Source organism: Cyclopterus lumpus, chromosome 5, assembly GCF_009769545.1.
Source record: "Cyclopterus lumpus isolate fCycLum1 chromosome 5, fCycLum1.pri, whole genome shotgun sequence".
NCBI classification, from domain to species: Eukaryota; Metazoa; Chordata; class Actinopteri; order Perciformes; family Cyclopteridae; genus Cyclopterus; species Cyclopterus lumpus.
Genome location: NC_046970.1, coordinates 2,788,753 through 2,803,752, shown reverse-complemented (window position 1 = coordinate 2,803,752; position 15,000 = coordinate 2,788,753). Strand labels below are relative to the sequence as shown.

Here is a 15,000-nt window from a genome sequence, read left to right as displayed (position 1 = left end):
ATAGATCTGGGCCCTCTGTGTTGACGCGGGCTGCTTATGGCCAATGGACACTTGATGCTAATGTGCAATGTTTATGGAGAACACACACCTGTCAACACACTGCGTGTGCAGCAGGCGGGTTGCTCCTACACACTCCTGAACCCTCTACATTTACTTGTTTACTATACTGGGGTTTTCTTTTCACAAAAATCAATGTTATACTTTAATTGTATTCCACTCATCAATTCATCAAAGCTATAATTAGTCTAAATTAAAATCTCTCTGTGTGAACAAGAACATGCACAACTAATTAACACACTTTCACTGGCTGAAAGAAGGCTAAAGATGTACTCGTCTTCCTTTTTTAATTCAGCTTTGAGCGTCAACAGGCTCTGGTGCAGGAGCAGCTGGACAGACTGGCCCAGAAGGAGAGGGAGATGGGGATGGGAGCACCCGTGGGCCCGGATCAGCTGACCCCTGCCCTCCTCATGGAGAGAGGAAAAGCCCACGAAGAGCAAGAACGGGCAAAGATACTGGTGAGTGCTGATTCATGGGCCTCTTCCATTTGTGGAAAGTCTAAATAAATCAATAGTTTTTTTGGGGGGGGAAGTCCAGTACGGTGAAGCAGACCATCTGTGTTACACAGCAGCTGTGACCATGTGACCATGTACCTTAAACTGGGAGCTCCTCCCACATGTATTCAATCAAATCCATCAAGACAGCTGTTCTTATTTACTTTCGTTTTTCCCCTCGTTTCGTAAGCATTTCCTCTGAAGCTGCAGCCGACAAACTCACCTGTTTTAAAAAAAATTTAAACAAATATGTTCACATTTAACCTGAATGTTCTGGCTGTTTTTCAACAAACCTCTCATGGTAAGATATAGTGCTGCATTTTTAAGCTAAAACTTAGCATCGCTTTTATTTTAATTTCTGTTATCTCACGCAGAGATTTAAAACAATAATATTTTTATTTAAATGTTTTAAAACAACTTGTCTGATCCATAATTTTACCGTTTTTTTTTTATCTACTCGTGTCAGTGTTTTGTGGGTTTCAGGCAGGTTGAGTCCTTAAGGTGTGAAATAGGCAATAAAGACATAAAAATTAATATCTGACACTTTTAAGTATATGCGTATGAATCCCAAATTGTGTCTGTTAAGGCAAAGACAAAATGTGCTTAATTCAGAATATTCCTTTATTACACATTTTACCATCATCTGTTTAAATAGTTATATATATTTTTGTATTATTATTATTTTAGTAAATATTTTTATTATTATTTTATATATAATATATATATTTTATTAATATAATTTTATATAGAAGGAATATTACTCTTCCTCCAGAAACCCCTGTTGTATAACTCAACAGCACCCCCTACTGGTCAGATGTAGAATGGCTCTAGACTGAGTCACCCTGGTTTCTATTTTGCAAACCAAGCACATGTAAAAGGGATTAGGATGGTCTAAATATGATCTCTATGCATGTTGTTTTATTGTTAGTAACACTGCAGTCCCATTGTTGTTGTTTTCTATTCCTACTGTAGCAGTGTTTCACTTGACCACTCTCAGTTTAACCTTGAAATGATGCATCTGTTTGTCACTGTTCAGAGAAACATGTAGCTGCTTTAGTTCAGTATCTAAGCACATTTGTTTCCGACGACCCTCCATGACAGAATCTCTGCTCTGAATAGGTTAATAACAATACATAATACATAACATGCACTAGTATCTGTTTAGATTTGCACATTCAAAAAAATACACAAACATAAGAGATAAAAACAGGAAGCCCACTGGGCCTATATGAAGCCTCTGTCATAATATCATGCAACACAAACTCAATATACATAAGTTATGACGGTTTAGGATTGATGAATATTGGATCCCACTTTCTTTCTGCACACTTTCCTTGCAGTCTTACAATGTGACAAATACCTAAAAGCCCTCATTATGGGCTAAGCCGCAGCTAACAGCGCTAGTGTGTGTATATATATATATATATATATATATATATATATATATATATATATTGAGGCTCATACGCCGTTTTTCGTTGTTTCTCATGCTGCGTTCACACCAAATGTGTTGTGAATATTCGCAACGCGTTTGGTGTGAACGCAGCATGAGAAACAAGGACGCTCCTCTGACCGACCTCTTCCTCTGCAGGACGCGGCCTGCAGTCCGCTGCTCTCCTCTTGGCCGAGGCTTGTGTTCATGTGTTCATGTGTTCTGTGCTATGTGCTATGTGCTATGTGCTATGTGTTCAGTGTTCATGTGTTCATGTGTTCAGTGTTCATGTGTTCATTATTCATGTGTTCATTGTTCATGTGTTCATTGTTCATGTGTTCATTGTCCTGCGTTGGTTTATCCAAAGTTCTCCCGCACGCCGCAGTAGTCTGACGAAGTTTCGCTCCACTGGTTGTTTCAATGCTGCGTAACGCCTTTAAGACGTACTTCATGCTCGTAGTACTTCATGCTCGTAGTACTTCATGCTCGTAGTACTTCATGCTCGTAGTACTTCATGCTCGTAGTACTTCATGCTCGTAGTACTTCATGCTCGTAGTACTTCATGCTCGTAGTACTTCATGCTCGTAATACAACATGCTCGTAGTACTTCATGCTCGTAGTACAACATGCTCGTAGTACTTAATGCTCGTAGTACTTCATGCTCGTAGTACTTCATGCTCGTAATACAACATGCTCGTAGTACTTCATGCTCGTAGTACTTCATGCTCGTAGTACAACATGCTCGTAGTACTTCATGCTCGTAGTACTTCATGCTCGTAGTACTTCATGCTCGTAGTACTTCATGCTCGTAGTACTTCATGCTCGTAGTACTTCATGCTCGTAGTACTTCATGCTCGTAGTACTTCATGCTCGTAATACAACATGCTCGTAGTACTTCATGCTCGTAGTACAACATGCTCGTAGTACTTAATGCTCGTAGTACTTCATGCTCGTAGTACTTCATGCTCGTAATACAACATGCTCGTAGTCCTTCATGCTCGTAGTACAACATGCTCGTAGTACTTCATGCTCGTAGTACTTCATGCTCGTAGTACAACATGCTCGTAGTACTTCATGCTCGTAGTACTTCATGCTCGTAGTACTTCATGCTCGTAGTACAACATGCTCGTAGTACCTCATGCTCGTAGTACTTCATGCTCGTAGTACTTCATGCTCGTAGTACTACTGATAAGATAACTTCAGTTTGAGTGGTTACAAATAGCTTTGCTTTGATTAACTACGCCGTCTGATAGAGATTTTAAATGAAAATGTCCATTTAAAAGTGCATTCCTCCATGTCCTCTCACAATGTGTGCAGCAGCATTAAGCCCCGCCCAATGCCAAAAAGAAAATGCTGTTAACGCATGATGAAATTATTGTCGGAGTATATATATATATATTATTGCTCTGAATCCCGTATAGTGCACCTTTTAACAATCTGACTCCCCCAAAAGAACGGAAGCCAGACGGTATTCACGCTCAAGATTTAGAAAGAAAGTGGTTTATGTTTGTGTTGCATTGCTTCAGCTTTTGAGTCGCTTGAATGTGTTTTTAAATCTCTGTGCTCAGCGGGGGGGCTTCCCTCACCTCTGAATGCATCAACCTTTCATCCAATGGCACCAACACAGCTGGAAGCCTTTCAATGAAAAAAGTCTCTTCCCCAACTCGCCATAAAACACTCCACTTTGGGTAGTTTGGGGGCTGCCTTATTTCCCAGAGGACACACACACACACACACACGTACAGTCATGCATTCCCAAAAATCGCAACACACAAAGACATATATATATATATATATATATATATAGCACCCCCCCAGCCTATTTCCCCACATGCACTCTTGGCCCCCCCCAGCAGAGTGTTATGTGTCAGAGAGCTGATCTGCTCCCCACACGGCCTCAGGCTGCCTGTCACTAACACTCACATTAGCCATTTACTTCTGTCTCAGTGCCACCCGCCACCATATATATATATATATATATATATATATATATATATATATATATATATATATATATATATATATATATATATATACTGTATACCATTAACTGGGCAAGTGCTAGTAGGCGGTCTTATTGTTCTTCCTATAATAATAATAATAATAGTCTTTTATGAAAACTGAAGATCTTTCTCTCGCAGAGACAAATGTCTTTTTATTTTGTAAACCAGTTATAATGCTGCTGCTTCAGCCTCTCTCACACAACACATTCACTTTAATTTATACTTCATAAGAATCACTTTCTGGATCCTGGCAACGACCGATAATCAGACGCTAATTGTTGCTGAATATCTCGACGCCTTCACTCTGTAATTTTTAATGAAGTTTGCAGAGCGGATATTAAACACGCAGCGAGGAATGTGGCGATATGTGAGCTCCTGGGTATTTCCTTTCTTTGTTACAACCTCCCTTCAGCTCCCTGTGAAGAGGTGTTTACGACGCGTCGTCGTCGTCGTGGTTGTGAGGCTACATTTAGTCGAGCGGTTCCACTTTGCGTGGAGACGCGCTGCATTCCACCTCTCCTTCCTTTCATTAGCACCTCCGGTGTTTGTTCCCCCCCGACCAGCCTCTCCGCTTCAGAGGTGTCAGTCGTGCTGCTAACAAAATACTATTAGTATGCGTAGGCATTCAGGGCTGAGACACACACGCACACGCACGTGCACACAGACACACACGCACACTCAAGCATCTGCTGTAAGCTATTGAATTTGAGAAGCTTCGGAGGTGGGTGAGAAGAATCGACTTTCCTGTTTGTGGGTAAATGTTTATCATATAATATTATATCAAATAATAATAGTCTTTTCATTTGCATTCATTCCTATTTATTTATTTATATATATATATATATATATATATATATATATATATATATATATATATATATATATTTAAAAAAAGGCGACAACATTAGAGGGTACAGTTTACTTCAGGTCAGTATTAAGTCCCATGTGTTGAGATGCATGCATGCTTTATTTAGTATTACATTTTTATTTTGAATTCACCTTAATTCCCACAATCCTCTGTTATATTCAGTCGTTTATTAAGCCTGGAGGCATTTTTCATATTAATTTGAGTGTAGAAAATGGGTTACTCTGAATGTGTCATGCCTCCTTGTCTTTTCCTTGACTCCCTGACACAAACTTTTTTTTTTTTTAAACAATGGGTGGCCGCGGCCTTTTCAGGCGCCGTATTTTCTCCACGATTCAAATTTAACACGATGCAAATGTGGCAAAAAGCCAAATCGGCGCATGCATTTGTGTAAAAAAAGAAACCGACATTCTCTATTCAACTGTAAAGAACGACATCTTGAAGTGCGAATGTTGTCGGTCGTACAGTTAGAGCTGAGAACGTGTTCCCGTGTTCTCACACCAGCGCTTTCCTTTTAACAAGCGAGCCAGATTGCCGTGCATGCGGCTAAACGGCAAATTGTTTTTGTTTTTTTCACATCCTGTATATTGGTAAACAAGACAGTCAGGCCGCGCTTGTTTAGTAGGAATTTGAAGTACGATGGCATCATCGGTTGGTGTGTGTGTGTGTGTGTGTGTGTGTGTGTGTGTGTGTGTGTGTGTGTGTGTGTGTGTGTGTGTGTGTGTGTGTGTGTGTGTGTGTGTGTGTGTGTGTGTGTGTGTGTGTGTGTGTGTGTGTGTGTGTGTGTGTGTGTGTGTGTGTGTGTGTGTGTGTGTGTGTGTGTGTGTGTGTGTGTGTGTGTGTGTGTGTGTGTGTGTGTGTGTGTGTGTGTGTGTGTGTGTGTGTGTTTTCTCTAATCCTGTAAATGGTCACTAGATGGCGGTGTTGAAGCGTGTTTGGGTTTGTTGGGGGATCAAACCACTGGACGGATGCTCTGCACAGCAACATGTGCTCCCAGCATGTATTCCTTATTCCTCTCTCATTTGTGCACCCTTCTATTTTTAACCCCTCGGTCCCCGTGTGTGTGTGCAGCACAGGATTCCACACGCATGTTTAACAGTGTCGCTGCAGAGAAACACGACCAAATGACACTCGACGAGGGTGGAAATGTTGAGTTTGGCACTGAATATATAACCTTTCAATTACAAGATGTTCTCACTAACCAGACACCCCCCCCCCCCCCCCCCTGCTGTCTCATGCTGAGAGATGATGAAATATAGTTCTCTGCATTAAAAGCTGTGTGTGTTTCTTTAATTTCTAGTATCACATTTAAGTGATTCTGTGGCATGTTTTAAAGACTTCATCACACAGAGGCTCCGTCCTCACTCTTCAGCCTGTCGATTCATTTCACTTCAGCTGCTGTGGGGGCTCTCTTTCTAGCACCAGATGGACGTGTTGCATTAACTGCATTCAGCAAATGCCGAAATAATCTCTGGATGGGTATTTGTTCCCCCCCCCCCCCCCCTTCACCCAATGGGACAACGTGAATCCAAAATGAGAACAATGAATTGTTGTTTTTCATTGTTGAGCAGATTACAAATCACTCACAGTAGCAACACAACAATAAGAAGCCTCACCGTGCAGCCTCATCATGCACGAATGAGCACATCGTGCAGATTCACACACTCGAGATACGTCCAGGACTGAGGAGGGATCCTCCACATGTACAGTAGAAGTCGAGGGCACCCAGCATTGGGCCAGAGAAACGGGGACAAGGAGGGGCTTAAAGGCAGAGAGAAGGGACTCGGGTGTGTGCTATGGTCAAATATATTCACATGTCTGACTCGCCAGATGCTAACGCTGCTTATTAGCCAAAGATGGGATGGGAGGGAGGAGGGAGAGGGGAGGGGAGGGGAGCGAAGGGGTGTACGAGTCCAGAGAAAAGAGGAGAAGGTTGGATCAATGAAATGGAAAAAGATAAAGCAATGGCAGTGTGGAGAGATTTCTGTGCAGCTCTACCGTAACAATGGCTTCTGAGTCGGCAGGTGTGACATATGAAGTTTCATATCTGTGCACACACACACACACACAGATATAAACACCGACATAGATTATATATATTATTCCCCCGTAGAAACTGAAAAATACAGCAGCAATTCAGACCCACACTAAACCACTTGTTATCAGCGAGCGTAATCACAGACTTGACATCTTTTCTGCATGTTAAAGCAGCTAAGCCCTTTGTGTGCACACACACACACACACACACACACACACACACGTACAGTACTCTACCAGCGGCTCAGACGGCGGTAATTGCTGACGAGCAGAGCGTTCACCAACTGAGGAGATTTTGATCGGTGTAGAGCAGCGAGGGGGTGTGTGTGTGTGTGTGTGTGTGTGTGGGGGGGGGGGGGGGGGGGGGGGGTACAAATCCTGTCGGTTCAAAGGACAAGTGTGTAGGAGGAGAGCTGCTCTCCCATCAGACGGCAGTCGGCGTGTAATGAGACAGCTGGACCAGACTTATTATCCAGAGGAGGTGTGATGTTTCCTCCACGCTTGTTCTCATCTGGGAATATGGATTTATGTTAAAAACAAAGTAATCTGAGCAGTTTACGGTGGTTTAAGTTCTCATTTATCCGTACACTGATTGTACGTCTGATAAGTCGTGCACCCGTTTATTTCATCAGCATCATATCTCATGTTACCACAAGGAAAGTGTTCACTGTATTATTATAGTATGTATGCATGTAGTGTTCCTGTACGGAGGACTCGTACATGTCCATCAGTGAGCCGGTGAGAACAAGAAGCAGCAATTGGAGTGAAAAGAGATGAAGCAAGTGAGAATATAGAAAGTACCTGTGTGTGTGTGTGTGTGTCTCTCTCTCTCTCTCCCACCTTGTTTGTTCTTATCTTCTCTCATTTCCTCCGTCCTTCATTTTCTCCCCAGCAGAAGCTCTTCTTCTTCTCTCTCTCTCTCTCTCTCTCTCTTTCTACCTTTCTTTCCGTCTCTCTCCGTCTGTGTGACATTCTGCGGCGTGAAAGCCGGCTGATGACGAAGTGTTAATTCATCTAACCTCCCCGAGGCGACGAGAACACATTTAATGAGCAAACGGCGACGGTAACCGTGTGTGTGTGTGTGTGTGTGTGTGTGTGTGTGTGTGTGTGCACATCACACACACACACACAGGTGTGTTGTGCTGTGCATTTTGTTGAGTAGTTTAACTTCATGAAAGATGAGGAAGAATTAACACGATAAGTAGTTGATCGTTCATATATGGTGACTACACATTGTGGATATAATGTGAAGTGATCAGTTTATTTAAGTGTCCCAAAGTCCGTTTGATTATGTCAAAAGTAAAACATGTATTCTGTATTATTGTTCAGTTCAGTGCGCCTTCGAGACGCAAAATCAGGAGCGTGACTGTCTGCCAGAGACGTTCTCCAGTTTAATCCTCATTTTGAACCCCCCCCCCAAAACACACAGGTTTATTCAAATGTCCCATTTGCATAATTCAGTATTTACATAATTGATTTCCAAGGAAGCGTATCTCACCATGCGAGGTGGTGTTAGAGACCTAAAGGTCTCATCCTATCACATTTATGACACGCACACACACACACACGCACACACACCGTTGGCGGACCATCTAAATCCAGCGTGCAGCGCTGTGAAGCCGGTGCATCTGGGGACCGCTGCGGTGCAACCACAGAGAACACGATCCAGGTGAGCGTACATAATCGATTGTATTGAGATCCATTAAATCCTTAATTTTACTCTGCTGGTAAACGAGTCGCCTTCTTCGCCTGGAAAAGATGTTTTGATGTTTTGATGTCGGCATCCATTGAACATGGAGCTCAACGTCGGCGCCTAGTTGTCTATAATAATGAAATGAATGAATAATAATCCAATGAGAGGGAAGCTGCTCACCTTTTTAGGACCAGGATGAAACCGATATATAAAACTTCATCAGAGCTAGTTGGTCCTAGTTTGTTTATTGTTGTTCACCAACATCGTAGAGAGAGAGAGATACTCAACGTTGTGTTTTCGGCAGCTTTCGTGGGAGGGAAGAGGTGTAACCGTGGAGATTGTTATTATTGTTATTAACATAATGTAATGATGGTATTCACCTGGGTCCACTGTGCGCGTACGTTTCACTGGCCACATGTGACACCTACGAGCCAATTAGTCTGTGGTCCTATTCCTGTTGACGAAAGGATCTCCGGCCGCTGGATGAGATGATGCATTCATGCTCCGTGTTTCAGCTTCAGTCCATCTGGAGCACTTAGCTGGCTCAGTTGATCCAGACCGAGGCTGCTGGTTGGTCACCAGGGCTCAGAGCTGCAGAAGGAAAACCAAACAGTGTGTGTGTGTGTGTGTGTGTGTGTGTGTGTGCGCGTGTGTGCGCGTGTGTGTGTGTGTGTGTGTGTGTGTCACAACAAGCGCCTTCACCTCGCTTCAAAAGCCCATCATCTATGGAAATGGGAGCTCCACACCCCTGTGAGCACACACACATATATATTGAGTTGAGTTTAGGGCCTGCCTCCAAAGAGCATGGAGGTTAAACAGATGGCATTGGTTGTATCCGTTATGCAGATTACACACACACACACACACACACGCAGACACACACACACGCAGACGCACACACAGACACAAATTGTGCAGCAACCGGCTTCGTGAGTTCACCTCATTTAACTGAATGGGTTTTTTATGAGGCGTGGCAGCATGAGAGCCAGCCGGCGCTCCGATCCGGCCCTTTTCGGTATCCGGTCCCAAAGCCGGACTGGGGAGCCCTGGGTCTGAGTGGGCGGGGCTAGACACGCCCACGCACGGCGTCCCGTTTGCCTGCGTTAGACACTCGATGCTTGAGAACTGAAAAGCACACACGAGTTCTACTTCCCTATGTAACGGCTCAGTGAGTTTTCATCAGGAGATGTTCAGCCAATCGGCGGATGCATGAATTAAATGAGCAACCGAAGCCGGCTCTATTGGAATAGTGGCCACTGCATCGTATGTGGAAAAAGATGCACCTGCCTGCGCCGCCTGGATGTAGTGATTAATAAAGGATAGTTTCATATGTTGGTTCATTACCTGAGCCGACGAGTGAGTTACTGGGTGACGGCATGAATGTTGGGACACATTGGATGCATTAGGAGGATATCCCAGAGTCTAAAAGGAAACCCGGTTCCCTTTGTCACATGTATGACTGTTAGCTCTTTCTTCTGATGCATGTTTCCTCATCACCTTCCTCACTCACCTTCTCTCCTTTCCTCTCTGATTCAGCCCTCTGCCTTCCTCACTCACCTCCTTCTCTCCTTTTCTCTCTGGTTCAGCCCTCTGCCTTCCTCACTAACCTCCTTCTCTCCTGTCCTCCTCACTAACCTCCTTCTCTCCTGTCCTCCTCACTCACCTCCTTCTCTCCTTTCCTCTCTGATTCAGCCCTCTGCCTTCCTCACTCACCTCCTTCTCTCCTTTCCTCTCTGATTCAGCCCTCTGCCTTCCTCACTAACCTCCTTCTCTCCTTTCCTCTCTGATTCAGCCCTCTGCCTTCCTCACTAACCTCCTTCTCTCCTTTCCTCCTCACTCACCTCCTTCTCTCCTTTCCTCTCTGATTCAGCCCTCTGCCTTCCTCACTAACCTCCTTCTCTCCTTTCCTCTCTGATTCAGCCCTCTGCCTTCCTCACTAACCTCCTTCTCTCCTTTCCTCCTCACTCACCTCCTTCTCTCCTTTCCTCTCTGATTCAGCCCTCTGCCTTCCTCACTCACCTCCTTCTCTCCTTTCCTCTCTGATTCAGCCCTCTGCCTTCCTCACTAACCTCCTTCTCTCCTTTCCTCTCTGATTCAGCCCTCTGCCTTCCTCACTAACCTCCTTCTCTCCTTTCCTCCTCACTCACCTCCTTCTCTCCTTTCCTCTCTGATTCAGCCCTCTGCCTTCCTCACTCACCTCCTTCTCTCCTTTCCTCTCTGATTCAGCCCTCTGCCTTCCTCACTCACCTCCTTCTCTCCCTCCTAGCCAGCAGACTTGGATGCCTGGGTAAGCAACACTGCCGGTGCCTCCTTTCCTCTCTACCTTTCTCCTCTTCCTTTCTCTCTCTCTCTCTCTTCTCTATTCAAACGTCATGTTTTCACTGTGCATTAAAGCGAGCCTGTGAGCCACCATTCCACAACACTTTGGGAGGTATTCAGCTAGAAAATTACACATCATCTGTGCTGCTAGCAGACGTGATTTTACACACACACACACACACACACACACACACACACACACACACACACACACACACACACACACACACACACAGCCCTTAAGCATCAAACAGCCGCTGGAGGAAGGAAAAGTGCAGTGAGCACAGTACAGGGATTTGCAGATGTGCTCTTTGGGGATGCATGTGCCTGTGAGTTGGGATGAGATTAGATTGGATTACAATGGATGTGATGTGAGTCTGTGTGTACCTGTGTGTGTGTGTGTGTGTGTGTGTGTGTCTGCGCCGCTGTATTCCCCAGATGAGTAGATCATCCAGAGAAGAGGGTGTTGCTCCATCTGATCCCTATCACACTCGCTAATGCACAATCTGTCAACATTTACACCACGGCATAATGCAGTATACTGCGCTGTGTGTGTGTGTGTGTGTGTGTGTGTGTGTGTGTGTGTGATCGACACTATTTCAATCACATAAATCTATGCCCCATTGCTGCCTTTTCCTGCCTCTCTGCACCACGTAGTGTTCACCCTGAGATGATTCAACCCTCCATGTGTACATTTTGCCTCTCCCCTTTGAGCATTCAGCCCTGCAGTGTGACTCACAGGCTCCCTGACAGATGCACTCGGATCCAATACCGGGCCGCAGGGACCCATCCAGTTAGCTGCCAGTCAATTCAGTTTGAGATGCAGCATGTGGCATCTTTTTAATGCACACCATATCTTACATACCACACCCCACCGTGCAAAGTGTGCGTGTGTGTGATCGTCGCTTTTACGTTATACTACGGTTGAATGCTCTAGGAACAGATGGATTGATGGATTGGTAGCTCGTGCACGGTTGATTGCGTGGCGACGACTCGTAGCTCCAGATGTTCTGACGCCTGACCTTTAAATACCTTTAAGACACCACCGCGCTGCAAACACCTCCTCGACCGGTGGCATTTTCTAGTGTGAAATATTGCCGCACAGCCGACAATTGTCCCGTCCCGTCCCCCCCCCCCCCCCCCCCCCCCTCGTCAGGGTCACGCTTGCTATTGTCTCACATGTTGGCTCATGCAACTTCTCCCTTTTGAGTCTATTCCTGTCATTTTACAGCTCCTCATTTCCTCTTTTTTTCTAATTCTGTTTCTGGTGTTATTTTGGTGAACCATAATCCTCATAACCATTCCGTTCCACTCTTACGGGAGTGGGTGAGCGCATTGACCCGCACTGCGCAGCCTCGTGTGGGTCAAACAAAGTGTCCACGTTGTGTAACGTGTGTGTGTGTGTGTGTGTCTGTCTCCGGTGCATCTGTTTGACGTGTGCCTCCTCTCTTCCTCTGCTTGCATGCTGCTGCTTCTGTGGCTCTTCCTCCGGGCCGCTCGGCCTCCAAAGCTCATTAAAGCTTCGCTGCTCATCCTCACGCCGCCGTGTCGCCCACATGCCGCCTGATTTAGTTTTGTAAGTTCTGGACCTGCTGTTACCTGCATGTGCTTTGTGGTGTAGGTGTGATGCACTTAACAGATGATTATAGATGTCCATCTAGCATTATAGATGTGTCCATAGTGGATGTAACATGTGTGCTGTTGTTCTAGTTTTTATTAAACAGTTGTTTGCTCTCTGCTACAGAAGATATGGATCATATTCCCCCTGCAGCTTAGCTTGCAGGGGGAATATGATCCATATTGGTTGATCCAGTTGGTTCATACTTTGAATTTATAGTTTATATTTGTGGGATGTGTCATTATTCTGTAGCGCCGTGAGAGCAACAGGTTGCGTCCTTTCTACGTGTGTGTGTGTCTATAGTGTGTGTGTCTATAGTGTGTGTGTGTATAGTGTCTGTGTGTGTCTATAGTGTGTGTGTATAGTGTCTGTGTGTGTGTGTGTGTCTATAGTGTGTGTGTATAGTTTGTGTGTGTGTGTGTCTATAGTGTGTGTGTGTATAGTGTCTGTGTGTGTGTGTGTGTGTCTATAGTGTGTGTGTATAGTGTCTGTGTGTGTGTGTGTGTGTCTATAGTGTGTGTGTATAGTGTGTGTGTGTATAGTTTGTGTGTGTGTGTGTGTCTATAGTGTGTGTGTATAGTGTGTGTGTGTATAGTGTCTGTGTGTGTGTGTGTATAGTGTGTGTGTGTGTGTCTATAGTGTGCCCGTGTGTGTATAGTGTGTGTGTGTATAGTGTCTGAGTGTGTGTGTATAGTGACTGTGTGTGTGTGTGTGTGTGTGTCTATAGTGTGTGTGTGTGTGTGTGTGTGTCTATAGTGGGTGTGTCTATAGTGTGTGTGTGTGTGTATAGTGTGTGTGTGTCTATAGTGTGTGTGTATAGTGTGTGTGTGTGTGTGTCTATAGTGTGTGTGTGTGTCTATAGTGTGTGTGTGTGTGTGTGTATGTATAGTGTGTGTGTGTGTGTGTATAGTGTGTGTGTATAGTGTCTGTGTGTGTGTATAGTGTGTGTGTCTATAGTGTGTGTGTGTGTGTGTATAGTGTGTGTGTGTGTCTATAGTGGGTGTGTATAGTGTGTGTGTGTGTGTGTGTGTGTGCGTGTCTATAGTGTGTGTGTGTGTGCGTGTCTATAGTGTGTGTATAGTGTGTGTGAGTTTGTCTATAGTGTGTGTGTATAGTGTCTGTGTGTGTGTGTGTATAGTGTGTGTGTGTGTGTGTGTGTGTCTATAGTGTGTGTGTCTATAGTGTGTGTGTGTATAGTGTGTGTGTGTATAGTGTGTGTGTGTATAGTGTGTGTGTGTCTATAGTGTGTGTGTCTATAGTGTGTGTGTGTGTGTGTGTGTGTGTGTCTATAGTGTGTGTGTGTCTATAGTGGGTGTGTATAGTGTGTGTGTGTGTGTGTGTGTGTGCGTGTCTATAGTGTGTGTGTGTGTGTGCGTGTCTATAGTGTGTGTATAGTGTCTGTGTGTGTGTGTCTATAGTGTGTGTGTGTATAGTGTGTGTGTGTCTATAGTGTGTGTGTGTGTGTATAGTGTCTGTGTGTCTGTAGTGTGTGTGTGTGTATAGTGTGTGTGTGTGTGTGTATAGTGTGTGTGTGTGTCTATAGTGTACCTGTATATAGTACCTGGATTGATTTCCCTCAGAATTGAGTATTTACACACAGGTCATATTAGTGTGTCAATACAAACAACCTTCTTCATAATCTGCTCTGTCTTTTTTTTTTTTTTTTTTAAAGCAAAGCTGTATTCATCCTCTTTCTTCTTTCTCAGACCAAACAGCTGAGGAGGAAAGAGAAGGAGCTGGCCGGCATATCCAGCTTCTATAAAGAGCAACTGGGAATACTGGAGAAAAAGGTAAGAACCATTCTCCATCTTCTAAACACGCGTACCGCGAAAAGGAAATAGCCCGAAGTCATCGGAGTGTGTCCATTAGTTGCATTAATAGTCTTCAAGACGTTTGATCTACCCAATAATTCATTTATTTAGTCGTACTCTGCACTTTTAGAGGAGACCTCAGCATCCAGATAAAAAACATCCTGCAGGCTTCACACTTCAGGAACATCACGACACGTCTCAACGTGACATGTTTCTCACTCTCCTCGGGGGAGTAAAATATTGTCGAGACACAAGACACTCGTTCCCGTCTTGGAAAATGTCAAGCCCACACGGCAGAGTCCAAATGGAAATGAATTGAAAGGGTTTGAGAGTCATGACTCCGTGCTGTGGACCAGCAGAGAGCTCCAGCTGTCTAATTAAATGGACGCCGGCTTCCTCATCGCCTCGCTGTCCTTTGGCCGCAAACCCGGTGTGCTCATCAACAACAACAACAACAACAACAACAACGGAGGACAATATAAGAGCTGTTTGTTTGGTGCTTTTAAGAAATTATGACCCGTGTTCCCATCCGTCGGAGCACTAATGTGCCGTTGATGTTTTTTGCCCCCTGAAAGCCGCGAGTGGTCTGATGACTGCTGCTCGAGGAGGTCGGTGCTGTTGTGCGATTATTATTTTCTTTTTTTAGTGCAGGAGAAAAAAGAGTGCGTAAT

The 15,000-nt window shown here is 44.5% G+C and overlaps 1 protein-coding gene across 4 annotated transcripts in view; it reads left to right on the top strand.

Annotated features, from left to right (window-relative positions):
- Nucleotides 1-15,000, top strand: part of LOC117731351 (MICOS complex subunit mic25a-like) — a 43,390-nt gene that overhangs the window by 1,186 nt on the left and 27,204 nt on the right. For all 4 annotated transcript variants that reach the window (XM_034533645.1, XM_034533643.1, XM_034533642.1 and 1 more), the window contains exons 4-5: nucleotides 353-515; nucleotides 14,225-14,308. In XM_034533645.1, the coding sequence (XP_034389536.1) occupies nucleotides 353-515; nucleotides 14,225-14,308 (247 nt within the window). The remainder of the gene's footprint in view (nucleotides 1-352; nucleotides 516-14,224; nucleotides 14,309-15,000) is intronic.